This window comes from Numenius arquata, chromosome 6 (assembly GCF_964106895.1).
Source record: "Numenius arquata chromosome 6, bNumArq3.hap1.1, whole genome shotgun sequence".
Lineage (NCBI taxonomy): Eukaryota > Metazoa > Chordata > Aves > Charadriiformes > Scolopacidae > Numenius > Numenius arquata.
This window is the reverse complement of record NC_133581.1, coordinates 33,029,656-33,055,800: the sequence shown is the minus strand read 5'-3', so window position 1 is coordinate 33,055,800 and position 26,145 is coordinate 33,029,656. Positions and strand designations below refer to the sequence as shown.

At 41.6% G+C, this 26,145-nt stretch overlaps 1 protein-coding gene across 2 annotated transcripts in view; it reads left to right on the top strand.

The window, feature by feature from the left end:
* Window positions 1-26,145, top strand: part of MNAT1 (MNAT1 component of CDK activating kinase) — a 141,092-nt gene that overhangs the window by 23,645 nt on the left and 91,302 nt on the right. For both annotated transcript variants that reach the window (XM_074149844.1, XM_074149845.1), the window contains exons 2-4: window positions 14,128-14,280; window positions 15,948-16,021; window positions 25,932-26,035. In XM_074149844.1, coding sequence (XP_074005945.1) covers window positions 14,128-14,280; window positions 15,948-16,021; window positions 25,932-26,035 — 331 coding nt within the window. The remainder of the gene's footprint in view (window positions 1-14,127; window positions 14,281-15,947; window positions 16,022-25,931; window positions 26,036-26,145) is intronic.

Here is a 26,145-nt window from a genome sequence, read left to right as displayed (position 1 = left end):
GCCTAATGGTTTTAAACTGAGAGGGCAGATTTAGATGAGATATTAGGAAGAAATTCTTTACTGTGAGGGTGGTGAGACACTGGAACAGGTTGCCAAGAGAAGTTGTGGCTGCCCCATCCCTGGAAGTGTTCAAGGCCAGGCTGAGGGGCAACAAAAGGGGATTTGAGCAACCTGGGTTGTGTCCCTGCCCATGGCAGGGGGATTGGAACTTGATAATCTTCAAGGTCCTTTCCAACCTGAGCCATTCTAGGATTCTATGATTTTGCGGTGGAGTATTTTTTTTGAGTAAGCGTATACGTCTTTAAACCATCTGAGTCATGTATTCTATTTTTTAATACAAAATGGTTTTGAAGACTCAGCATGTTGTGGTAGTGGTGATATGGCACAAAGCATAAGGTGACACATAAGAGCCTTCTAAAAGGACGGAAAAGAAGGGAGACTCTTAATGTACATCCCTTGGATCACTGAATTCATTTACATCTTTATTTATTTCTAATGACCCTGTCAACCCCTGTTGGGAAGCTAAATAGGGTAGAGTGATGGTTCCAGTTCTGGGGCTGACATCCCCTCTGCCCTAGGTAACTAGATTACGGAGGGAAGATGGTAAATGGTAGGGCAGCAGGTAATGGTTATGTTTCACCAGTACAGATAGAGGTGTCTTTCTTTCTACGTTGGGTTCAGTCATCTTTGGAACGTTTGTGATTTTTTTCATCACCGACTGTAGCATGCTTTTTACTGGGGAATTTTTCTAGACTGGTTAACTTCTGAAACTGTAGTTTTATCTATAAACGGGGGAGCAAAGCCCTACATAGAAAAAGTTATCTGTGTAGGTATGTTATAAAACAGTCATGGTCCTCAGCACACAAGTAACCACCTACCCAAATGTGTGCCACAGCACCGAGCTCATGCTTTCAAATCTGAAAAATTCAAATTTCACACAACTGTTCTGCAAACTAGTCCCTAAGTGCTGGTGGAAGGAGCCTTGTTTGGCCAGGTTATCCCTGTTGGGTATCAAGGATGGTTTGTGCATAAAGCTTGCAGGATTGAGGCCAGTCATTCATAGTAATATATAATTTCATAAAATGATAAGAGTAGATAATTTGCAGTCTGGGAACTCCCTAGAGATTCATTTTCTAGTAGAGAAAATTTTAATCTTGCACATATGGAGTTTGCTTTGGCCAGGAAGGTTGTAGGTGTTCAATGTTAAGTGAGCACCTCCAAAATGGCAGCAATTGGAGGGGTCTCTGTTTTCTGAAAAACTGATCCTTTGCTTTTTTGGGTTTCTTTACTGTGTCCCCCAGTCTGACCATGATGGAATTTGCTAGTGGCTAGTGCTTTCTTGGGGGGGTCTGCAGAATCAATTCATTTGTAAACTAGATATTTTGAAATGGGTGGTTGGGGGAGGTTGAAGAAATCGTTATCATGTAGAAGCTGATTATTTGAATGAGGCTAGGAGCATTCACAAAGGGTAAAATTCTCTGTTCAAATGCTTTCAGTCTTCCTAGAGATACAGACTCAAGGGTATACTCTCCTGATTTGTATTAATTTGACTGCTTTACTGGCACTAGCTAATATCAAGCATTTATTATGTGCGATTTATGTGGATAAGTAAAGTACTGTTCACACCAGGAACAATGTTCTTTGCACATGGCTTTAATACAGCTGTTGTGAGCCCAAATAAATGCCGCTTTTGAATACGTGCATGGATCCCGTATAATTATGGAGCAGTGTGGTGTTTATGAGAGAACCTGCAGCATTGTTGAATGCTTTTCAGCTGATGTTTGGATAAAATAGATAAGCTCAAATATTGTCTGGAACTGATCATCTGAATCTTGGGCCAGATTTCCATTTCTTTACTTGTTTTCAATGGCTCTTTACTTAATCAATAAAACTAGTGGGCTATGGTGCCATGCAGCATATGGCTGAAGCCATGGATATTAGTGGGTTTTGGTTGGCTGTGTTATATTTACAGCTCAAGCAGTGAATGGAAATTTTGAGAACTTTTTTTTTTTTTTTCTCCCCCCGCCCCGTTAAGATTATGCAGAGATAGGAATGAACAAAAATATTCTGCAAAATGAGTAAGTTAGACCAGTTCTACGGAGGGTGGCAGTTGGGGTTTATGCTAAAACAAACATTCAAAAGTACTTCTTCCAAGCTATTTCCACACACAAATAACGAGCCACGCACGAACCCTAACAAATCTGTGCTCCCAGTTTGGTGTTTATGCATGGGAGGAACTCTACATAATGAAGAACAGATTTGTGGATATTTGTTTGACTTCAAATCATTTGACAATTCACAGAATCACAGAGTGATATGGGGTTGGAAGGCACCTCTGGAGATCATCTAGTCCAACCCCCTGCCAAAGCAGGTCCACCCAGAGCAGGTTTCACAGGAGCGTGTCCAGGCGGGTTTGGAATGTCTCCAGAGAAGGAGACTCCACCACCTCCCTGGGCAGCCTCTTCCAGGGCTCTGCCACCCCCAAAGTGAAGAAGTTCCTCCTCATGTTTAGATGGAAATTTTTATATTCAAGTTTGTGCCCCTTTCCTCTTGTCCTGTGACTGGGCACCACTGAAAAAAGACTGGCCCCATCCTCCTGACACCCACCCTTTAAGTATTTGTAGGCATTGATCAGATCTGCCCTCAGTCTTCTCCAGACTAAAAAGTCCCAAGTCCCTCAGCCTCTCCTCGTAAGAGAGATGCTCCAGGCCGCTCATCATCTTTGTAGCCCTGTGCTGTCCCCTCTGCAGCAGTTCCCTGTCCTTCTTGAACTGGGGAGCCCAGAACTGGACCCAGTGCTCCAGATGGGGCCTCACCAGGGCAGAGCAGAGGGGGAGGATGACCTCTCTCAACCTGCTGGTCTCACTCTTCCTGATGCCCCCCAGGATGCCATTGGCCTTCTTGGCCACAAGGGCACATTGCTGGCTCATGGTCATCCTGTTGTCCACCAGGACTCCCAGGTCTTTCTCCTCAGAGCTGCTCTCCAGCAGGTCAGCCCCCAACCTGTCCTGGTGCATGGGGTTATTTCTCCCCAGGTGCAGCACCCTACACTTGCTGTTGTTGAAGTTCATGAGGTTCCTCTCTGCCCAACTCTCCAGCCTGTCCAGATCTCTCTGGATGGCAGCATGGCCCTCCGGGCTGTTAGCCACCCCTCCCAGTTTGGTATCATCAGCGAACTTGCTAAGGATACACTCTGTCCCCTCTGTGTTGGTTTAATACCTTCATGTAAAACTAGTTGCATTGAATGTGACCTTACAATTTAACTTAAAGAAGTTTGTGTGATGTTCACCACCTGGTTTAATGTACTAAAATAACAATTGCTGTTTATTTTTAAGCTTGAGGAAAAAGTGCTTTTTTTTTTGAATGAGGAAAAAGTGGGTTTTTTTTGAATGATTAAATTTACAATACAAAAAAAACCCCAAAAGTTCCCTGCCAGGCTTGAAGTAGGTCAGGATCTGCCACCCTTAAAAAGGAAATTGCAATCTGACCTGCTCAGTGGGCAGCATGGGATGGGGGGAGGAAGCTTTGGTGTCTTTTTCCTTTCTTTTCTTTTAATAAGTCAAAAAATATTTGTTTTTGAGATGGTTTCACTGGCCACGTGTTGTATATTATAGGGTATTTCAAGATATCCCTGAAATATTTATCATGCTGTGTCCCACCAAGAATGTAATCTTAAGGTCTCCACTGTTTATGAAACACGGTCTATATTTTATGTCACGCTGAGAAAAGATGTGATAATGGTTGTTTAGGGATTATGAGAAAATGGAGTGTGGAATGACCCTTAAAAACTAGTAGGAAGTAGGAGATTCCCAAGTGAGACTAGGGAGGTCAGGAAGCTGTTAGAATTGCTCCTGTTGGGATTTTCTAATGAATATCTCCTTCACACTTACACTGGTGACAATGAAGATTGGTGCTGGGCTGCAGGGCTTTTGTGTGGCCTGTGGCCTTTTTAGGGGCAAATGTTCTGCAGATTTCTCTGGACAGTCTAACTCATGGCTCTAGAAATGCAGGGAATGATCCTGAGCGTCCCTTGCACCCCTGTTTCTCTGTGTGATTGCACTGAAGTGAACTTGTTCAGCAAGCCCTGAATGGTTTGTTAGATATTTTTTTTTTTAATTATACGTATCTTGTGTGTCAAAGATATTTTTTATTCTTTTTCCCCCCACTACAGATCATCACATCTTCCCCATGAGCTTATAGAACTTCATTTTGAAACTAATGTTTGCCCTGTTACTTGTATTGGGTATGGTTCCAAGCTCTCACTATTGTGGCTGGTGAGAACTACTATTTCTAGTAAAAACTTTTAGTCTACTGGTTGAACCTGTTTGTTTTAGTTTAAGTAGCTTTTTTTCTTCTGTTTCTCCTCTGATAAGGCAATCTTGCAGTCATTCTAGTAGCCCTTTTCTGCATTTATAGGGTGAGCTCATCTGTTTTGAGTGTGAGCGAGCAGAACTGCACATCATTGCATGTGAAGTCTCCTTGCATTCTGCTGGGGATTCTCTCTCTGACAGCAGCAGCTGTTCTCACATATTCTTGGGTTGCACGTATCTTTTCATGACTGCAGCACATCGCAGAAGGACTGTGAGCTACTATTTAATTGGTGTAGGGGTGTCTTCCTCTCTTTGGTGCTCTTCGAATGATGAGATTCCAGTGACTTTGTGACTTGTTTCAAATGCAGGAATTTGTTTTGTTCAGTTGTATCACCACCTGTTTCTATTGTGGAAGAACTTACCTGTAAAATAATCTCATATGCTTTGTTTAAAATACTTTGAAATAATGTGATGTGCTTTTTTGGCTCTTATTTTTAGCAATTCTGAAAAATACTTCTTATCCTGTGTCTACTATGCCACCCGTTCTTGTGTTGTAACTGTGCTTCAACTCACCTTTCTAGAGGTGTGTTGATCAAGTGGCTTTTAGGGTACCCTGAAATAATGATGGACGTGTTGTGGGTTATGTTCTCTCTCCTTATACTTTCAGATCAAGCTAAAATAGCTGGGTATGCCATAAAAGCTTTGTAAGAGGGAGGAGAAGGACAAATTTTAAGAAACGGCATTGGGTGCTATTGAATGTTTGGGAAGAGAGGAACAGCTTTTTATGCTATCCCTGGTAACTTAGTCCTGGGGTCTTGTTCAGACTGAAGGGACCTCTCCGGGGATCCCTGACCGTGCTGGGCATCTCCACAAGTTTGATTTACTGTGGTTACTTCCATCAACACTGTTGAGGAGCCCTCTTCCAGGGGAAGTGTTTTTCCTGAGTTGAGTTGTCTTGCCTCAGGTGTTATTACAAAGTTTGTAAAGGGTGCGCTGAAAGCTGGGGAAGGGTCTTTTATTGCCAGAATTCTTCAGGATGTGATCCTACATCAGCCTAAACTGTATGGAGATTGTCTGCTGTGATGCTGTCCTCTTCCCTTGGTTTGCAGCCCAACTGGGCTGGTGCTCATGTCATGGGCACATGGCAGTTGGGGTATCTCCCTTTGTCAAAGCCGTCTGTATCGATACACAAGTGGAAACTGCTTGAATGGGATTGTTGTTTGTGGGGTACTCTAACCTGTCTGAAGTCTGCAGGAAGTTTGGCTGTTCAGCTTGTTGGGACCTGGAGTTCACTTGGGGGTTCTCCTAGTTCTGCTTTCAGAGCAGATCTGCAAAGCTGTGTAGGTGTGTAGTGGTGCCTACCCATGGTGCTGGGCACCTAACTGCATTGCCCAGTACTAAACACAGTCCCTGTTCGCTTCATGCTTCAACTTCCCTAATGAACGAGTCTTAAACGTGTCTGGCTTTCAAGACTTTCATGACAGTGGTGTGATATACTTGCTTTCCCTGGGATTTTATATTGGACAACATCCTGCTTCAGCTTTTTCAGCCTGGTTGGTCATTCCTACCTTCACTTTCCTCATTCCCATGTGCTGGTACAAGCATTTGTGAACTACGTGGTGAACCAAATGGGAGAGTTCATGTGGCTGAGAAAAACCCAGCAAATAGCCATGTGGCTGCACAAATGTTTTTCTGGCCGGCGGAAGGACAGTGTACATCACTGTGAAGGCAGATCACAGCAGCTTCTTTGGCACTGGTGCTGACTTAACATGTAGAAACACAATTTTGGTGTTCCTAGGCTGCATATATAAACTCAAGGTTGTTAGGACTTTTGCTACTCGTGAAAATGAGAGTTGGTGTCAACCTTTGAGTTTGGTCACTCATTTCTGTCAAATTGTGTAAAAAGAAACAGTTGATTTTATTGTATTATAAGCCAAGAGTTATGAAGGAGGTCCCTCATAGCCCTTTTGTCATGGCAAATAGTTCTTGCAGTCTTTTCAAACCAAGCAAGCTTAGTGGTAGAGAGGACAGTTCTTCATTCCACATAGCTATGAAAACACCTTCAGTTCTCAAAAAGCAATCTATAACGTGGACAATGCAGTCGATCTGGAAGAGATGATTGCTCCGACAAGCTGGGCTTTTTTCAATTGTTTTTCATTGTGTGTACGTACACCCACGTACGTGTTCCTCTGTATTTGGATGTAGATGTACTTGGACTAGATGCTCTCCAGAGGTCCCTTCCAACCCTATGTGATTCTGTGAGTCTGTGATTCTATGGTTCAGTGTTGCGTTTTTATCAGTTAGGTTGTTGGTTGGACTAGATGATCTTAAAGGTCCCTTCCAACCTAGAGAATTCTATGATTCTATTTGAATAGTTTAAGGAAACTGGACTGTGTACTTTTTATGCTTCACGAGTCTATGCTCTTGGCCGAAATTTGGTTTAGGTCCTCCCAAAAGCTGGGTGAGGTGAGCCAACACGTGCAGATCATTCAAGAGGGATTGGTAAGGGTTTTGATTTTTGAGAGTTTTAAACACTTGCATATTTCCCATTGAGACCCAAACCGCTATTATTTTTATGGAAAACCTTAGTCATATGCCTGGTTCTCTTACAGATGTGTGTCTTACCAACTTGATCTTCTTACTTTCTGAGATTAGACATGAAATATGGGAGTGTCTTATGACAAGCCCTCAGTAATGTGGTCAGCATATTCCATCATGCCACAAATATATTTTTTTTTTTTTTCTTTTTACTGTATAGCCACAATTCCTTGTCTTGCTGCTGCATGCTGCTGTTGCACTGTAAAATGCATTAAAAGTACAGAACAGAAGGTAGGAGCCTTGTTTTGGATCAAGCAAAAAGATTTGTCTTGACTGTTTTGGCTCCCCAAAGTGTTTATTTTCTATTGTCTGTTTTAGTTTTTCCCGTGGGATTTCTGGCATATACAGGTGGTCTGTAAGACCGGGTAAGTGAATGTTCAAAACACTTTGGGTTAGTCGGACCTGCCAGCGCTGGGGGCGGTTCAGTGGCTTCCTCAGGAGGGAACAAATGCACACGGAAGGAGAAGGGAGCAACGAGTCTTGTGTGGAGTTCGATGTGAGACCTTAAACCTGTTAACCATAAGCGTGTTTGTCTTGTGAGACAACGGGCAACGCTGAGCAGGATCGTATCTAAAAACCAAGTGCAACTTCTGCATCTTAGGCAGACGTGGAAAATTTCATAACTGTGTGTTAGGTTCAGGTGTGCTGTGGGCAGCTGCTGATCCCCACAGCTACGCAATTTGGTGTTTGTTGAGAACCCTGAAAACTTGCAAAGGGTCTTACTCAAAGAGAATAAAGCATAATAAAAAGGTTATTTACGTAGTTGAATTATTATTTTAGTGCATGTGTTTGCCCAGTAGACTGTAATGGATTTGAAGTAGTTGTTCTAGTACGTTGGGTAAATTCTAGGTCAATTTTGGTGTGCCTAGTCATTACAAAAGCACTTATTTTTCAATGCCACACAGCTGCTCTTGAAGTGTCAAGAACTGACCTGTCAAGTGTTGGCCTGTTGTTTGACCAAATTGACATAATTGTGCTGTAAGCCATGGTTTTTATGATTGTGTGCTTAATTGACTAGGCAGCAGTATCTCATAAAGAACCGCTTTTATTTAAATACCTATAGAAATATTTTCTCTGTATTATCCAGAGTTAATACTATAAAAGGTTCTATAATTTTTTTTTTCCAGGAAAAATGAAAAGGCTCATCTGTACTGGATAAATGGGAGTTAAGTTTCAGCTTGCTGCAAACTCGCTTGTTAGGTCCAAGCCACTTGAAATGGTTTTGTAATGGAGATGTTGAAACAATGTGTGATGGAAATGTTTCTGCTTATTATTAATTGACTCAGTGTGTCTTGTCTCTTTTTTTTTTTTTTGGGGTTTTTTTTTTTCCTTCTTTTTCTAAAAATGCCAGTTGGTCAAGGCTGTAGTTAACCACTACCTGGTCTGCTTTCTTTCTGCTGAGTGCGGTGAGATGGACTGGTCTGTATATCACAGCATGTGTATTGGTGTTTGGAAAATAGGGTTAACTGTCTCCTAAATTTTTGAGATGTCTGAGCTCCTTTAACCTCCTCCTTTCTGCAACAGGGAGCAGAACTCATCTGACAGAACAAAAATGAAACAAAAGTGTGTGCCTGCATCCTTTTCCCAAAAGATATCAATAGTCTAAAAGAAGCCTAAAGCTCAGCAGCTTGGCAGATGATGCTGAGAATTGACATAATACAGATACAGGCAGAGTACAAGGCTGTCTTTTTGGTTTCACTTTGTTGTTTAAAGAAGAGGTTAAGATCAGCTCTCTGGAGTCTCGATACTTTTGAAAAAAAAAATTAAATGTTAGCAAAGTAGTCTCTGAGACTTTGTCTTGCAGTGCATGTTACTGTGGGCTGGGCAGAGGGGGCTGCAGACAACTGGAAAAAGCTTCTCAACAGTGTTCAAAAACCAAAAATTCTCATCTCTTGATTAATCGAGTTGTGATTTCTGCTCGAAACCCGAGATGTTTCTTATTGCCATAATGAGCTGTAATCTCTACATGGCATGTGGGCTGCTTGTGAGACCTGTTTATTTACTAGTTGAAGACAGACCCATTCTGGGTTTTTTGACCAAAGAAAGTTTTGAAAGCATTCTGAAGTTCTCTCCTTTCAAGGTGAGAAGAGCAGAATCCTCGTTGGTAGGACTTCACAGAATTTGAACAGAGAAAGAGGGAAAGAGTAATTGGTATCTTCTCCCAGCTCCTTGTATTTGGTGGGCAGGGAAGAGATGGCACAAAACACATAGGCAGCTGCTTCTGCAAGTGTTTGAGTAAGGATTTCTGAATTCCTGAAGCTGACGTGTGAAGAGGAAAAGACTTGCTTTTGTCCCCAACTCCCTTCTCATCTGGGAGGTACTGATCTCATGAGCTCCTTTATTCTGAGGCTCTGAGAAACATTTGGTGTCATTGCAGTCACACTTCTTTCTCTTTTCTCTCCTTTTGATCCCTGACCTGTAACATGGGAAAAAAATTGCTTTTGCTCAGATCCCTTGGCTTCTTGGATCACAGAGATCTTCATTGCCACAGACGAGGGAGAACCTGCCTTTTAGGAGCTGCCCATTAGTCCACCAGCCTAGAAAATAAGCTTGTGCTAGCCAACTGCAAATAGCAGATGAACTCTTGGCTCTGTAGCAGAAACCACTGTGGGTGACGAGGACTTGCTAAATGTACTGAAGATTGCGAAATAAACAGGTTTGACAGCTGCTGGGTCCAAATTTGGCTGTTCTTGTCTCAGTTCAAGAATCTCTGTACAGAACACAAAATTGACTAACCCAAGCTAAGCAAAAAGCCTGTGAATGTTTCTAGAAGCATCTTTTGATTTAAAAACCTAGATATCTTTCTGTAAGCTCTCTCACGTGTGTGTGTTTTCCGTTGGTTTTTAATGTTCCCTTGCCATAAATCAAAAGCCATTCAATTTCTGTAAGTAAATTTCCCTCTGACATCAGAATTGAGGAACAAGTGAAAACACATCTTTTTGCTGATTCTTTCCATTCCATTTGTTTGTGGTTCAGGTCTTAGCTATATATGTTGAAGTCTGTATTATTATTTTTTAGTCTAAACTGTTTTTTCCATGGTAGAAAGGATCATTTGGTTTGTGTGTTACTTTAAATACCAGAAACCTCTTGGTTATAGAAGCTGAAGAAGAGGGGCTTAGAGAGTCTAAATATTTCATACTGTTTAATAAGTATATCTACCAATAATAGCCTTTGTAAAGAAGGGTAGTAACTCATTCTGTAGTATTCCTAACCAAAAGAAAAAGCCATAAAGATTTTTTTTTCCTCTGAAGTGATTAATGGCTGTGTATCTGAAGTCCTGCAAATTTTTGCGATGCTCGGCAGAATCTAAAATTTTAAAAGAAATAATATCTTGTACACCTGTTTGAGAAAATAGCTCTTCTTTATTCTGTTTTGTTTGCTCTCTTGCCAGACAAGCAAGAAAAGTAAGCAGCACCATCGAGCTATGCTAAAGTTGTTAGCTGTTTTCATCCATTTGGTGGCTTGATTCCTTATCTGCCATCATCCCTGCGTGAAGTGTGTGTGTGCATGTGTGGGGAATGCAGGGCTGGGCACAAATCTTGTACCCTTTGAAGACACTTTGTCCAAACACTCAGTTCCAGTAAGTGTAATTTAGTTGATAAATATCTAACAGTTTTCTGGAGAGGAACCTCTGCTTGTTTTCTGCAAAAGCATGTTTAATATGATCCCGATCCTGAACTCCTTGAACACTGACATGAGGGCACGTAGTGCTATTTGTGTACTGATGGTGCCAAACCATCTAAAGGCTTTATTATTTGCTTTCCTCAAAAATGTGGCATTGTTCTAGACTGCTTAGAGATTGAGACGTGTTTTTCATGGGGGTGAAAGGGAAGAACAAGACAGATCAAACCAGTGTCCATGGAGATGAAAATGAGTGTACCGTTTTCCGTTATCTTGGTGTGGAAGACCAGGAAACTGTTACTCCTCGAGGTGCTGTGATTGCTTTTGTTGGGGAACGTTACTCATAGTCTTCCCTTGTTGTCCATGCAAATGTAGTAGCTCCCTGGGTATTTTCTGTTGATGTCTTAATCCAGATTACCTATTCTCAGCATACGAACTTCAATCCAAAAGGTGATGAAAGATTTTAATGAATGTGTGAAATTGAATACAGGTTACAGAGGCTGTACAACATCAATGTGAAGAGGAGAATTGGCAATATCACACCCTGAGTGTTTGTAGTGTTTGTTTAGACCTCATGTGAAGCTGTTGTTTTCATACATGCAGTTTTCAACAAATGTATAGACCTGATTTTTAAGCATCAACTTTTGTCATCATTAGTTTATATATGCATCACGTATGCATACATATTACCTATATGCATATTAAAAATCACTGATTTAAGGCTGCTAATTTAAGAAAACACATGGCCACCTGTTTTGGCAATGATTTGAAGGGGAGTTAAGCAGATGTTTCTGTACTTTGCTTATTTGGAGAAAGCCAGATATGATGTGTTGGTCAATAGAAGGTGCATTGAATCACTGAATGATCTCCTGATTTCATAGTCAGACTATCCGTATACTAAGGCAAATGGAGAAGAGTTGGACTTGCAAAGAAATGCAAGGATTGCCTGAATTGGGGTGGTCTATGTGCCATGAGGGAGCTCTGTAATGCCAGCTGTGGCGTTGGGTGTCCCCATGTGCTGCCTGGGACCTCTGGGTGATGAGTTGGGTACCTTTGGTGAAGCCACATAAAAAAAAAAAAAAAACAACCAACAACCAACCAACAAAACAAACAGAAAACCTGTCAAGCTGTGTTTTTAAATTTTGCAGTGCAAGATAAAATTTTTTTCAAGTCATGTTTTGAAATCTTTATTTCAAGACATGAAATAATTTATTTAATCAGTTTTTATTGAAATCTGCCTTCTTGGTGTTTGCATATGCTCTGATTTCAGTGGTCTGCAGCGAAACCAAAAGGAACTTTTTTGGGAGGGATTTGGGAGATGGCTTTTTTCCTTCCTCAAGAATGAGATGGAAATGTGTGACCAGACAGACATGTTTGCCATCACTGGGAAAGTGGCTGTGGTTCGTGGGGGCAAGAATGACAGACCTGCTAGGAAGTAAGCTTGGGTTCTAACTGTAAATATGAAACCCATCTGGAGATGGTGAGGAGGTAGGATTTGGAGAGAGTCCAGGTCTGCCCTTGACCCGTCCTGTATAACCCCTTTTGAATTCAGAAGGAATTATCTATGAATGAATATAAGGGTGAATGTGCGTGAGTGAGTGAGAAGGAACGTGACCATCTGATGTGGGATTCCACAGAGAGGTGTTGACTCATCTCTTTTTTTTTTTTTTCCTGTATGGAAAGCTATTTTCCAGCCTTAGAAACACTGATTTCAGTCTGGGAAGGCATTGAAGCACTTGCACAAAGTGCTTTTCCAAGGAGGGATTTTTTCCATAGTCAAGTCCTGTGTAAACTTGACATGTCTTTGATTTAGGGAAGGAGGAGGAGAGGGGAAGGTGAAGTAGTTTCAGGTGCTACTGCCTGTGCGTTAACATCTTGCACATGGAGACCCTGTTCTGTTGCTCCTTAGGCAATACCAAAATAAAAAAAACAATACAAACACCTGCACTTGCATCCACCTGCCAAATTCTGTAGCTTTACACTCCCTTTTCTGTAACTTAAAAATAGGAGAGAGGAGGCAGGTTTTTATGCTGGGCTTTGGTTGCTGGGTTAAGCGAGGTGTACAAACGGCGTGAGCTGCCAAAACACAGGAGCCGGTGGAACTGTGCTGGGCTGCTGCAAGCACGGACAGGCTGGGGGAGGAACGAGAAAGCCCTTCCCTGCCTTGCTTTCATCTTCGGCATTTAGTGTTTTTTCTCTGATAGCAGCGAGCTAAAATATTTTCATAAAGCAGCATACTTCTTGATGTCCCAGTAACTTCTGAATTTCAGGCCTAGTGTGCTAAAAAGACTCGATCTTTCCCTTCCCAGATAAATTGTATTTAAATGTGCTTGGTTTTCTAACTAGAAGAATTCTGGAGCAGGAAAATGTCAAGTGAATTCAAGGTTTGCTCTTTAATGTTGGCAGCTGCTGTGCGAGATGCATTTAGAAACTGTAGTTGTACTGGTGTTAAGGAAAAAAAAGCTCTATTCTTTTTTTAAATTGTAAGATACAATTGCATTTGTTTTGCACTTTCTAATCTTGAAAACAGAAGCTGGGTGAAACTGGTTGGCTCTAGCTAGCTCTGCCTCTGTGAGTACTGGAACCAGTTTCGTTGGGAGTAGGTCAGCAGAGTGAAAAGTTTTGTTTAAGATCCTTTGCAACCAGGTCAGTATTGTTTCTCTTAACTCGTTTAGCTTTTGTGCTGGGTTTGTGAAGGTACAGTACAGCTTAGCCCTTAATGTACAACTATTTTGGCTTCAATATAGCCAAGCTATAAATAGACATCCCCTTGCCTCCCCAGCAGTAGGAAATGACTGCAGCAGGTGGTGTCCTCTGCTAGAAATTTGCACATTATTAGTACCCAAGTACTTTTTTAAAAATTGGCTTTTTGTCTGTGTTCTTCCCTTATTAAATGCCAACTGACTGGTCAACAAGCATCTTGTTAAAATCTGAAGTCTTCATTAAGACAAAAGAAAGCAAGCCAGAAAGCTATTTTTGCTTTATTTCTGTGGAGCCTCTGCGTGAAGTATATTTTATATGTAAATTTTAAAGTATTGACAGAGGGTACAAGGAGCTGCATAATTCTGGTTACTGGTTAAAATGTTATTTCGATTCTTTTAGGTGTGTTGGGCTGGAGTTCTGTTCGGGCTTGTTATAGCGTGGTAATATTGATAGATGCTTAGAAGCCTGTGTGCAAGATTTGTATCCCTGCTTGTGCCGTTAATGACATCAAGAAAATAAAGGGGGCCTTTTGTGCAGCAAGGTGGTGCTCAAAGAAAATAGGGATATTACAGTCTGCTCCATGCAAAATAAGTTTGATGGTGTCAGTAAACAAGCGTCCCCTTGACAAAAAACCTATTGTTGTGTTTGTATTAACTTTTAAGTCTCAGCAAAGAGGCCGAATCATTTGGGCTGGGAGAATAAATGTATTTGTGCTGCTGAGATTGTTTCCTTTCAGCCTTGCCCCTGGTGGGTACTGCAGAAATAGTGACATCAAAGGGAGATGCACTGTGTATTTATTTTGTGCGTGTGTGGAAATATCAAAAAAGGGGGACGATCCTGTGTTTCAGTTAGTTTAACATGTATGTGCCTTTATACCACTTCCTTTCTCCTGCAGATGTGAGAGCTGTGTGGAGCTGCTGTTCGTGAGAGGGGCTGGAAATTGCCAGGAGTGTGATACCCCCCTGCGGAAGAGTAACTTCAGGGTACAGCTCTTTGAGGATCCTGCTGTTGACAAGGAAGTGGACATTCGGAAGAAAGTGCTGAAAATGTGAGTGCCACCGCTTAAATAACAGAAGGTGAATGTATTTAATGGATTGCTGTTTTAAAACATTGCCTTATTCCTCCGGTAGTACAGAGATTTCTTTTTTTAAGTGACGACCCATAAGACTTGGCTCCACTTAACATGGAGAAATTTCAGAGAATCTGATTTTATGCAGCAACTGAGGGCTGAATTCTCAGTTTAGCCTTGAGGGATTCCTGCTTAGCATTAGAAAATGTTGGGTGTTTCTGTGTGCCCTCCTTTGGCAAAGACTTGCCTCCTAAATGGAGATGATTAGATCTGGAGGACTACAGCTGCTCTCCCTGTGAGGGGGTGAACATGGAAGTGGGGCAAGAAACAAGACCTTGATTGTTTTGTTCCCTGGGGACTTGTTCTGAGAGTTGAAGGCCAGTTACCTTCAAAATGAAAATAGACAAAAGGGAAGCTATGTTCATGTTGTTTTCTACTTCACACAGCAGTTGTTAGTGGAAATGGTTCCTTGTTGCTAGTCTGTCATGCATATTTGAGAGCTCTTGAAATTGAGATAAATGAGGTCTAAAATTGCATCTCATTCCTTGTGGCCAAGAAACAACATTTTATAAGGAAAATAAGTGAGCCAGGTTGATGTGTTGCTAGAAGAGGGTCTGATGGAAGTAGCAAACCTGGAGAGGGTTGTGCTTGCAAAAATGAACGTATATGTAAATTGTAATCTTGGCAGCTTTTATCTAAGACTCAGTACAATCCTAAATGAATGATACGATGCTGCTGAGATGTGGAGAAATCGCGTTGTTGAATACCAAGATGCTAATGTGGAAAGCAGTAATAATTTTGATGTTTGATGATAAAGTTTACTGAAATTAACAAAAGTGAAGCTGGAATGAAGCCAACGTAGTTGACTAAACACGGAATGAAGCATAGTTAGAACAGAAAATGTTGTAAAATGCTTGGCCCACTTGGATTTCCCAGATTAGTTTTTGGTAGGCAGAAAAAATGTCCCCAAATTGGAATTTGGCCCGAGTTTTCAGGATTAGATTTTTATACTCCTGGGTGTCATGTATGTTGGCCCCCAGAGAAGGCAGAATCTCAGCTTTATATTTTCTTGGGAGGAAAGCCTGCATGTCTTGACTTTCAGAGGTTGTCCATGTTGTAGCCAGTTGTCCCTTCATCTTTTTACTTTTCCCAGCTGTGAAGAGTTGGATAAATGAGTTCTGGAATTGTCTATTGGTATGAAATAAGATAATTGTGTAGCATTTTCAGTTTGCCACTGATATACTTTCTGTTATTGGCGCAAAGCCAAACTCCTGTTTCTGATACTTCTAGAGAAGCTTTTCTTGTGGGTGTTCCTGTTGTCTCTGTTAACAGGTTGCTCATGCTGAAGGGCTGGCTTGGGATTAGTATATTCCAGCCTCGGTGCTCTTGTTTACCTGTAACCCTGGAAAAGGAATCGGCAAACAGCCGGCAAAGACAGCACTGATTTATGTCAGCCTGGCTCCTTCCCTTCGAAACAAGCACTTCTGTCTCCTTTTGCAGATTCTGTACGTTGGTAATTGTGGGAGCCACAAAGCCCACAGTTGATGAAACTAGGTCAATACTTAATAAGCTTGCAGCAAGAGCCTTGTTGAATTGAAGTTGGGGCTCTGTGTGCTATATAAATACTTCTTTCTCTTCTCTCAAAGATACAATAAAAGAGAGGATGACTTTCCCAGTCTAAGTGAATATAATGATTTCCTGGAAGAAATAGAAGAAATTGGTAAGTCTTAATGCTTGTGTTCTTGATCTGCTGTGCGCGTGAGTCCATAGGCTTTTATCTTGTGACTCAGCTGCCTATGAGGATGTTGAAGTTGAGTTTCTGTAATATGATTTATCATAGTATCAGATATTTATCTAATTACTCTTTTTCTGTACATTTTTAATCGTATTTGCTGAACTGTAGGACATCATTTAGTAAAACATTTTATCTGCCAGAGAAAAAACATGATTCAAAGAGGAAGTACTGCTTTATAGCTGGAAAAGAAAGGCTTGCAGGGTCGGTGCTTCACTCGCAAAGATTAAACAAAGAGAGGAGAAATTGAAATTTTCATTGTATGCCTCCATTAGCTTTATCTACCATGACAGAAGCCATATGGTGTCTTTCATCACTTTTGCTTCTGCAAGTACAGTAGTTGAAGCTGCTTTGAAGCTGATGACCTTACATGCCACTGTGGTAGCATTTTATGTTGCTGTGCAGAAGGAGAGGGTTTAGGAACAGACATTGATTTCTTTCTCTTTGGGTTAGTTGAAGCAGAACTTTGCCCTTTGGGAGGGGACTATGTTATCAACTGAGTTTATTTTCTTCTTACTTAGGGTCACTTGTGATTTATGGTGGAGTGATGGATTTTGCTTAGAAAACCTCCTGTTCAAAGGGGTGACTCCTAAATGGTTTGTTTCTTGGTCTTTAGGAGCTTCTGAGACTTTTCTTTTTTTTTTTTTTTTGTCCTGGAGGAAGAAGAGGTGGCTTAGAACATGCAGGAGGGGCAGTGAATGGGATTTGAAGGAAAACATGAAGATGTCACTCCCCTTCAGTTTCTTCAAGGATCCTTGCTCTTCTTTGCACTGTGTTGTTCTGTAGAAATGTATCCAATACATTTACTTACTGCTGTGAATAATGTATCGTGTTTTTGTTGGCATCAGAAGGCTGAGGTTGGAGAGCTAAATCCTGTAGCTGGGAAACACCAGGCACACTCACATGGGCCCAAATATCTGGAGAAGACTATGTGGGTGTAGTTCTGTCTGTATATTATCCCCCCATTATCTGTGGGGGAAGGAGGGAATGAGTAGAAAGGATGGTTGCATCTTAGCCAGAAGATCCTGGAAGAATCTGTGTGCTCATGGAAAGAAAAACTGCTTTTTATGTTATTAAATATAGGTTTCCCACTAACTGCTGTTGCAGGCATTTTCAGCATCTGCAACAAGGGAGTTGAAGTTTTGCCTGGGGTTCCCTTACCCTTATCAATTTGTGCAGATGCTTCAGATCTTGGGATTAGATTGTTAAATTTCAAATGGTTCCATAGCCTGCACTGATAACTTGGTTTAGAAGCAGCAGAAATCATGGCTGGTCTTTGTAATCTTGTGAAGAGCAGTGAATTTGTCACTAATTGTGCTGGCCCTGCAAACGCATAATGAAGAAGCTCGATAGAGTCGTTAGGAATTGGAGTTAGTTGCCTGAAAGGGACATGAAAAATAATAAAAGGAATAGGAAGTCTGACTACCTCATAGTTCCTTTGTGTAACAGCCAGGGTGATGAGAGGCAAGAAGGGGTGCACTCATGAGGCTCTTTAATTTTCACTGTCAAAGGGGTCATTTATGATCTACTAACTTCAGGCAGACCCAGAAGCTGGAGGGCAGGTTAGAGTCAAGAGCACCACCTTGGGTAAGAATTCAGGCCCTGTTCACAGACTCACAGAATGCTGTGGGGTTGGAAGGGACCTCTGGAGATCATAGAATCATTCAGGTTGGAAAAGACCCTTGGGATCATCGAGTCCAATCATCAACCCCACTCTACAAAGTTCTTCCCTACATCATATCCCCCAACACCACATCTAAGCGACTCTTAAACACATTCAGGGATGGTGACCCAACCACCTCCCTGGGCAGCCTCTTCCAGTGTCTGACCACTCCTGTGAAGAATTGCTTCCTCATGTCCAGTCTAAACCTACCTTGTTGCAGCTTGAAGCCATTCCTTCTTGTTCTATCGCTGTTTGCTTGTGAGAAGAGACCAGCAACAACCTCTCTACAGTGTCCTTTCAAGTAGTTGTAGAGAGTGATGAGGTCTCCCCTCAGCCTCCTCGTCCTCAAACTGAACAGTCCCAGCTCCCTCAATCGTTCTTCGTACAATTTATTCTCCAGGCCCTTCCCCAGCTTCGTTGCCCTCCTCTGCACCGGCTCCAGCACCTCCATATCTCTCTTGTATTGAGGTGCCCAAAACTGGACACGATCCTCCAGGTGTGTCCTCACCAGTGCTGAGTACAGGGGGACAATCACCTCCCTACTTCTGCTGGTCACACTATTTCTAGTACAAGCCAGGATGCCATTGGCTTTCTTGGCCACCTGGGCACACTGCTGGCTCATATTCAGCCACTTGTCAATCAGAACCCCCAGGTCCTTTTCTGCCAGGCAGCTTTCCAGCCAGGTTCACCCAGAGCAGGTCACGGGATCATGGGATTGTCAGAGCTGGAAGGGACCCCTAGAGATCCCCTAGTCCAACTCCCCTGCTAAAGCAGGATTGCCCAGACCACATCACTCAGGACTGCATCCAAGTGGGGCTTGAAGATCTCCAGAGAAGGGGACTCCACCACCTCCCTGGGCAGCCTGTTCCAGGGCTCTGGCACCCTCACCAGAAAGGAGTTCTTCCTCATATTTGAATGGAACTTCCTATGTTCCAGCTTGTGCCCGTTGCCCCTCGTCCTATCGCTGGGAACCACTGAAAAGAGTCTGGCTCCATCCTCCCTCAACCCACCTTTTAGATACTTGTAAGCATTAATAAGGTCTCCCCTCAGCCTTCTCTTCTCCAGGCTAAAGAGCGCCAGGTTGCACAGGAACTTGTCCAGGCAGGTTTTGAAAGTCTCCAGAGAAGGAGTTCTGTTCTTTTCCTGGTGACAAGGTTTGTTGCACACATCTTGCTCTCTCCAAGCCCTTCCCTGCTTCTGCTCCTCAGAGTTCTCCACCCGACAGTTGTCTGGTACATACCGATGGTGTGACTTCTTCCAGTATATTTGCTGTGCATGTTGTGTGTGGCGTGACTGAGCAATGTGTTAAAAGTGGCTTGGACTCTGTATGGTTACTTCACGTTTTATTGCTGACAGTAGCTGTTTCATTTTTTGCGCGTCTGTGTGTGAATTCCCTGCTCGGTTGTGCATGTGAAAAACTGGGCTGGAAGACGGGAAAGAAAGGGTGTAGTCATGCAGCGCAAAGTTGTGCCTTGTGGATCCAACGTAGAGCAGGTTGGCAGTAGCTGGTGGTGATTGTTCAAGCTGCCGGGTTCGGAAGCTGGGGAGGCAGAGAACTGGATTTCCCCTTTCTCCCCCCACCCCAAATTTCCAGTTTTCTGTCGGAGGGTTGAAGTGCAGCTTTACCCTGTTTTCTCTTTGCTGCTAAGTTTTGTTTCGTAAGTTGTGGGTATTTCAATGAAGCAGTTCCTTGGCAGAGACAAAATGTAGACATCCTGTACAGGTATACTTCATGTCATCCTGGCATAATTCGTACAGTTTTTCCAAATGTTTCCTGTAGGCTAGCTCCAACATTTGCAGCAATTGCCCTGTCTTATTCCATTGATGTAATATATGACCTCGCTTGAAACACATTTCCCCGCTTCATATCAGGCGTGTTTTACCTACAGACTTTTTCTATTTGAAGGAAAGAGTTGGGGGGTACAGCAGAAGTGTGTGTGGAGGAAGGTCAAACAAACATTAGGGTAGTCACCTCTTAAGATTCCTGTTATAAAAAAACACGTTTTTGAAGTGGTTTAAAATGTAGCCGCTAAATAATGCTTTGGGCTAGAATTTGTTATGCAAGGCTTTAAATAGAAACCACATTTTAAAGCAAGTTTCTCCTCAGAAGAAAAATCAGTTGGACAATTTGAGAACATTATAAACGCAGTTTGTTGCCATTAACACTAGGAAGAAAAATAAAGTGAAGGGGTTAAAACGTGCCTTTGGGAAAGGTGTGCACAGCATCTATCGGAATAAGTCAGGTCTGTGCCCATATGATGAGAGGGGCAAGGTTAAACCTTAGAGTGTTGCTACAAGTTACAGTCTCTGGACATAATGCAAATTTTGCTTGCTTTTCCCCCAAGGTTTTCTTCTTCTCTCAAGGTTTTCTTCTTCCCCTGTCGATTTCCGTAGCCAGTTTTTCAAAACCTGGTATGTGAGCTCCCCAGAGCAGGGCCAGCCTCCTCGCATGTGTGTGCACACTGCCTGGCACCATCCTCCTGGTACCTGAATGAGGCCTCTAGGCATTACCACAACACAATTGTTAATAGTAATTACTGCTTTTTAAAAACACTCAGTACATTCATACGTACCTGGAAGGAGGCTACTGTATTCGTGCCCTTTGGATTCCTGTATCTTGTTAATCCTGTAAGACTTTATGCAATACCAGCTGCCTGGTGGCTTGTCTTGCTCAGAACGTTTATCTCACAAATGATCCTGGGATAGAAAGGATTTTGGTATCTTTGATCACTTATGGGTTGTGTTGTTAATTGTTTTGTGGGATTTTCTTCCCTCTGTGTGTGTACACGAGGAGCTGGTCCTGACAAAGGGAATAACCCAACTGGAAACCAGGCAGCTTTATCAAAGATCCATTTCAGTCATCTCATCTGAACAAAAGCTTCAGTACCACACTGTTCCAGCCAGAATGGGTCTCTCTTAGACTGATGGGGCTGAGTGATTTCAATCATTTATTACTATGCTAAGGTATATTTCTGGAAAATTATTGACCCAATAAAAGACATCTGAGGATAAACAGAAATAATTATTAATATCTACGTAGATTTTTCTGGCTTAGCCCTGGATTTTCTTTTGTTTCTGATAATTATTTTTGTATAATCGCAGAAGTGTTGGTTGGAAAGGATGACCTGTTAAAATATCTTCCATCTTTCCCCCCACCCCCCCCACTCCCCTCCTACACCCCTTAAAAGTACAAGGGCCAAGGTTGGCTCAGGCGTGGAAAGCACCAACAGAAGATGCCACGGTTGCTTTGGGCCCCCCAGGCAGATGGAAGATGTGGTTGTGTCTCCCTTCATAGCGCTCTGCCCAAAGCGATTGCTCTTCTGCCATTCCTGATCTCTAGCTGGTGATTTATGAAGATAAACAACAAGTTGTTTGTAGTAGGGTGGGAGGAATAATTTTTTATAACAAAATAAAGACTTACTAATTTAAAAACTTTCAGCTGTCTCATACCAGCAATGCAGATCAAACGCTGTTGGCAGAGTAATCATCTGCTCTCTTGCCAGAGAGGGAATGTTCCTAATATCTGAATAGCAAATATTTTTACATGGCAACATTACTGTCTCTTAAGAAACTATGAGAAGTCTCAAAAAATTTGCAGTATCTCGGACTAAAACGGGGAGATTTTGATGGACTTAGTTCTGCAGCGGAGGACTATTTATTCCTACTGCTGTGTCTCTGGGCAAACTATTGTGCCATGCAATTACAATTTTTCTCTCATTTTCTTTTTTCTTTCATAACTAGGAAAATATTTTTCCATTTGTTGTAGAATTGCATAATGAATGTTGGGGCTTTGAAAAGCAGCGAAAGTCTCCCTGTAGAGGCTGAATTTCAGAAGTAGGGTGTTTTACCTAAAGAGAATGAAATGTTTCAGAAAAACACAATAGTCTTCCTGTTATACTTCAACAGATGTCTCAAGGCAAGTAATTTTATAAATCAACCAATGTGAGATGGATAAGTAGATAAATAATTGTTGCATACAAAACAGCTTCTGTTTCTTTTCCCTGAAGGGTTTCAGGCCTCTTACATCGGCTTATGCTGTATTTCAACATGGACAAAAATAAGTCTCTTTGAAACCTTTTCAAACTAGCCATCTGCTTTGCCAGTCATATTCAGATCTATACCAATATTTTTTCAGGGTAGGTGTAGCATATGAGTCAGGTTTTTTAACTCTTTTGTTCTTCTAGTTTTATACTTTATTTTGTTGTATTTTTTAAAAAGGGAAAACTTGGAAGAGTTATATTTAAAACAAATTTCTGGCAAAACCCAAAGCAGACCAAATGAAGAAAAACCTGCATAGTCCTAGCTGTGTAAAAGGTAAGATGTTGAGTATTAATGACTGTATTCTTTGATTTGATACTTTTTGGTTTTTAAATGCCAGGTAACCTGTGGAGGGGACAAGAGAGAAGAGAAAGAAATAATCTCTTAATTATTTTTTTGTGGCCTAGTGCCCCTTACAAAATGGACCTGTCAGCTGTAATTGCAAGGAGACAATGGCAAGAATTTGTATTCTCTAAATAGTGATGAAAAGACATTTGAAACTTCTGAAAAATACATTAGAAAATATGCCGGAAGATGTTTTGACTGGCTGGTTCACCACTGATAACCATGCAATGTCAAAGAGCATAGGTTTTTTTGCTACTAGGGTGTTTATTGTAGGAGGGAATATATTCTTTTGATTTATTAAAGGACAACTTTTGACAGTGATGTGGATATAGAGAAATCCTGATCTTAACGTTGTTGCAACAAAATGTAGCTCTTTAGTGTTTTATGTCTTGAAATGTGGACAGCTTTAGTGTTCAGCAGGTGCTTAGGACCAAGATAATGTTCCTCTTCCATGACTATGAATTAATATTCAGTGGGAGAAATCTGTTCTGGTCTTTGAGGGTGCTGTAAGTATGAATCTTTCTAATTGCTGGTGTCCTACCATAGCCTCAAGTGACAGAGTCGAGCAAGACTGCCAGAGCAGAATCAGCATGGTATGAGCAGATCTCACCACTGAGAGGGTTTTACCTGTGACTTGATTCCAGCCACAGCAGGAAAACAGAAGGGGAAATAAACCATCTTCCACCTTGCTGCGAGGAGAGCAGTGGGTGTTTAAGGTGGCTATTGAAGATTCCTTAAACACTGATGCAGAAACCTCCCTCTTACATGGAAATGTTACTTCATATCAAGTAGCAAAATAAACCTGCATTTGTAAGTAGTTTTAAATAAAGGCAGGCATCTGCACATGTCTAAAATTTGCCTACTTTCCCCAGTATGAGTTTTACATATTATGGTTATTGTTTTACAAACCTAGGTTGTGACTAGTTGAACCTATTAAAGATAACTGAGAAAGGAGGAAAAAAAACCTCAGAATGTTTCAAGCAGCAATAGTTGCAAAACCTAGATCATTAGCTTATTGCTGGATTATTTTTAGAGGAATACCAAAGATGTTCAGGAGCCTAAAAGCATTTGGCATCGCATCTTGTTCCTTGTCTTGCACCTGAAGGTGGCATCTGGGCATCCTGCTAGCGCAGCATGTCTCATGTGCTATTTCTTTCTTGTGTCGTCATTGAAGAGTTCAGAGAGCTGGTGTGTGGATTTAAGTTGTAGGAAGTGCTGACATTCCCGTGCAGCTGCTGTCATTGCAGAGCCCTGATCTGATTGTATGCCAGCATTTTCACATGACAATTCTTCTCTGCGGTAATACTCAAACATTAAGCTGCTTGTTAGCGGGGAAGTTGGAGGTCAAATCACCATTAAAATACTAAAAATTTAGACTAAAATCATGTGTTTTAGTAATGAAGTGTTGCTACAATCAGAAAGTGTATGTATGTTGCAATATGAAATTGGAAAATGTAGTTACACCTTTTGGAGAGAAAAAAATCCCCAACATTTGAAATGAGTAACTTTCAAAAACCTTTCAAGGCTGAACTTTGAACAGCTTGTTTCGGTTGTAGCAGTGCCGTGAAGTTCCACCTGAGATGAAATCAAGACTAGAGAGAGAGGTGCTGCACATAGATATAGTATGGAGATAAAGCAGACAACGTATAGGAAAAATAAAGCTTTATTCCCCTACTCCTGGTTCTTACTGGTGGGAGATGTCCAGTATAAAGGCCCATTGATCTGCCCAGAAACAGCAGCCAAGTTGGAAATGGAACTCAAGTGTTGATTCCCAATCAAATGCTTAAACTACAGTTTACCTGAATTTCAGATCACTTGTGAAGTGAGGATGATGGCGTGGGGGTGGAAGAGTTCAGCTGATTTAGGAGCCAGGCTGAATTAAAATGTCAGTCTTCTTGACATTGCTCATTATTTGGGAAAAAGGGGGGAAAAAAATTAATACAGCATTTTGTTTGTTTGCTTATGGTTAGGAATTTCTTCAGCTGTATCTCGCCTAGCCCTTTTTGTTGCAGTTCAAGGAAGGACTGAATACTCTTGATAAGAGTAAGATGATGGGGTGGTTTGGTACTCCTGGAAAGAGAGTATTTCCCTTCCCAGGACATTGGTAGTAGTGAGCTGCTATACAGCTGGCTTTGTAGAACTGAGCTGTAACCCACAACTCTAGCATCTTGGACTTTCCCCGTTTTCTCCCCGTTTGCTCCTTGCTTAAAGCATGATTTCTTGCTGTTTCCTTTGCTGCTCACAACTGGTTTGCCAGTCTAGGCTTGTCATGGTTTGATTTACCTACAACGCTCCTAAAAGCTCATTTCTGCCATGTTACCTGTGGAGAGGATGGAAGAAGGAGTATAATCTTTACCAAGATGTGTGCTACCGTGATGAGTAACAACATAGACTTTGTGCTTCTTCCCTCTGTCTCTCTAGTAACCTTACTTACACAAATAACTTGGCAGTGGTGCACGTGCGCAGGGTTCATTTGGCCCTAGTTGCTTGAGAACCTAGGAAGAGAGAACTCAACCAAAATCTTCCAAGTTCTGTGCTGTTGTTTTCACTAGAACCTGAAAGGTTTATCAAATGTTGGAACAGGCTGCCCAAGGAAGTGGTGGAATCGCCATCCCTGGAGGTATTTAAAAGACGTGTGGATGTGGTGCTGAGGGACGTGGTTTAGTGGTGGTTTTGGCATTGCTTGGTTAATGGTTGGACTCGATCTTAAAGGTCCCTTCCAACCAAAACGATTCTATGATTGTAACCTCCTTCCCTTCCTCAGGGTTTGACTCAGCAGGATCGCTATGCTGTTGTAAAGCATTTATCAATGGCAGTGCAAATATCTTCAGTGCTCTAGCAAATTTACTGTAGCCACACGACAAAACTTTTTTGAGTCTTGGAGTGCTGGACATTAGTAGTTATCAATAGCTTTAAAGCCATGGGCATGAGCCCAGCACCCACTCTGGGTGGTGATCACCAAGCGACTTCCCAGTGATAAAGGCTTTCAGTTGGAATTCACTTGACCCACAACTGAACCTGTGACCTAGAGGTGAAAGGCTCGGGGATTGTATCAAATTACTAATCATCCAAACCATCTACATCTTTCAAGCTGTTGATTATAGAAACTGTTCAATTTCTTGAGGTAGCTTTTGTCCATGTGTAGATAATTGGGAATGTTGTGCTAAACTAGGGAGCTTGGTGGCTGACCCCGCTTGCTCATAATTATGTGAGATATAGCCTGTCACTATTGAGAGAGATCAAAAGAATGTCATTTAACCTATTAATCTGGATGCATCTGCAGATTCCTCATAATAAAGGTACATACTTTTAAGTTATGAAGCAATGTGATTTCTTTTATGTACCTGAGAATTCAAACAGTCTCTCTAGTCTTTATGCGTTAGATAATCTTATGAAATGAAATGACTTCTTACCTTGACTTAATATGTATGTGTCTAGTCTAATTTAATTTTACAGGAATCACTGCATTCTTAGCTGTAACTGCTACTTGAAAAGGTCAATGATATGATTATTCATGTGTATCATTATCAGTATCACAAAATAGGATGCAAACCTCAAATTTTGGTCTCCTACAGATGTATAAACCTAAAAGAACTCTGCTGGCTTCTGTTGAAATTTGCAGTGATTTAGCAGATTGTGTCTTGCTTTACAGGGTACATCTAAATAAATTCTGTTATCGTGATGTTTATGTCTGGTGCTAGAAGGGTTACAGAACATGAGTAGCATTTCATGGTTATAGTCATGCGTGCCAACCTAATACTTCTGCTTTCCGTCTTTCTAATATTTTTGCAGTATTTAACTTGACCAACAATGTGGATTTGGAGAACACCAAAAGGAAAATGGAGCTGTACCAGAAGGATAACAAAGAAGTCATTCAGAAAAATAAGATAAAACTGGTTAGTTAACTTCTCTTCTCCCCTACAATTTTTATTCATTAGTTAAAGAATTAAAGGATTTTCAAAGTGGATTACTTTCTGTAATGTCTTAAAAACAAGTCAAAGCTGAA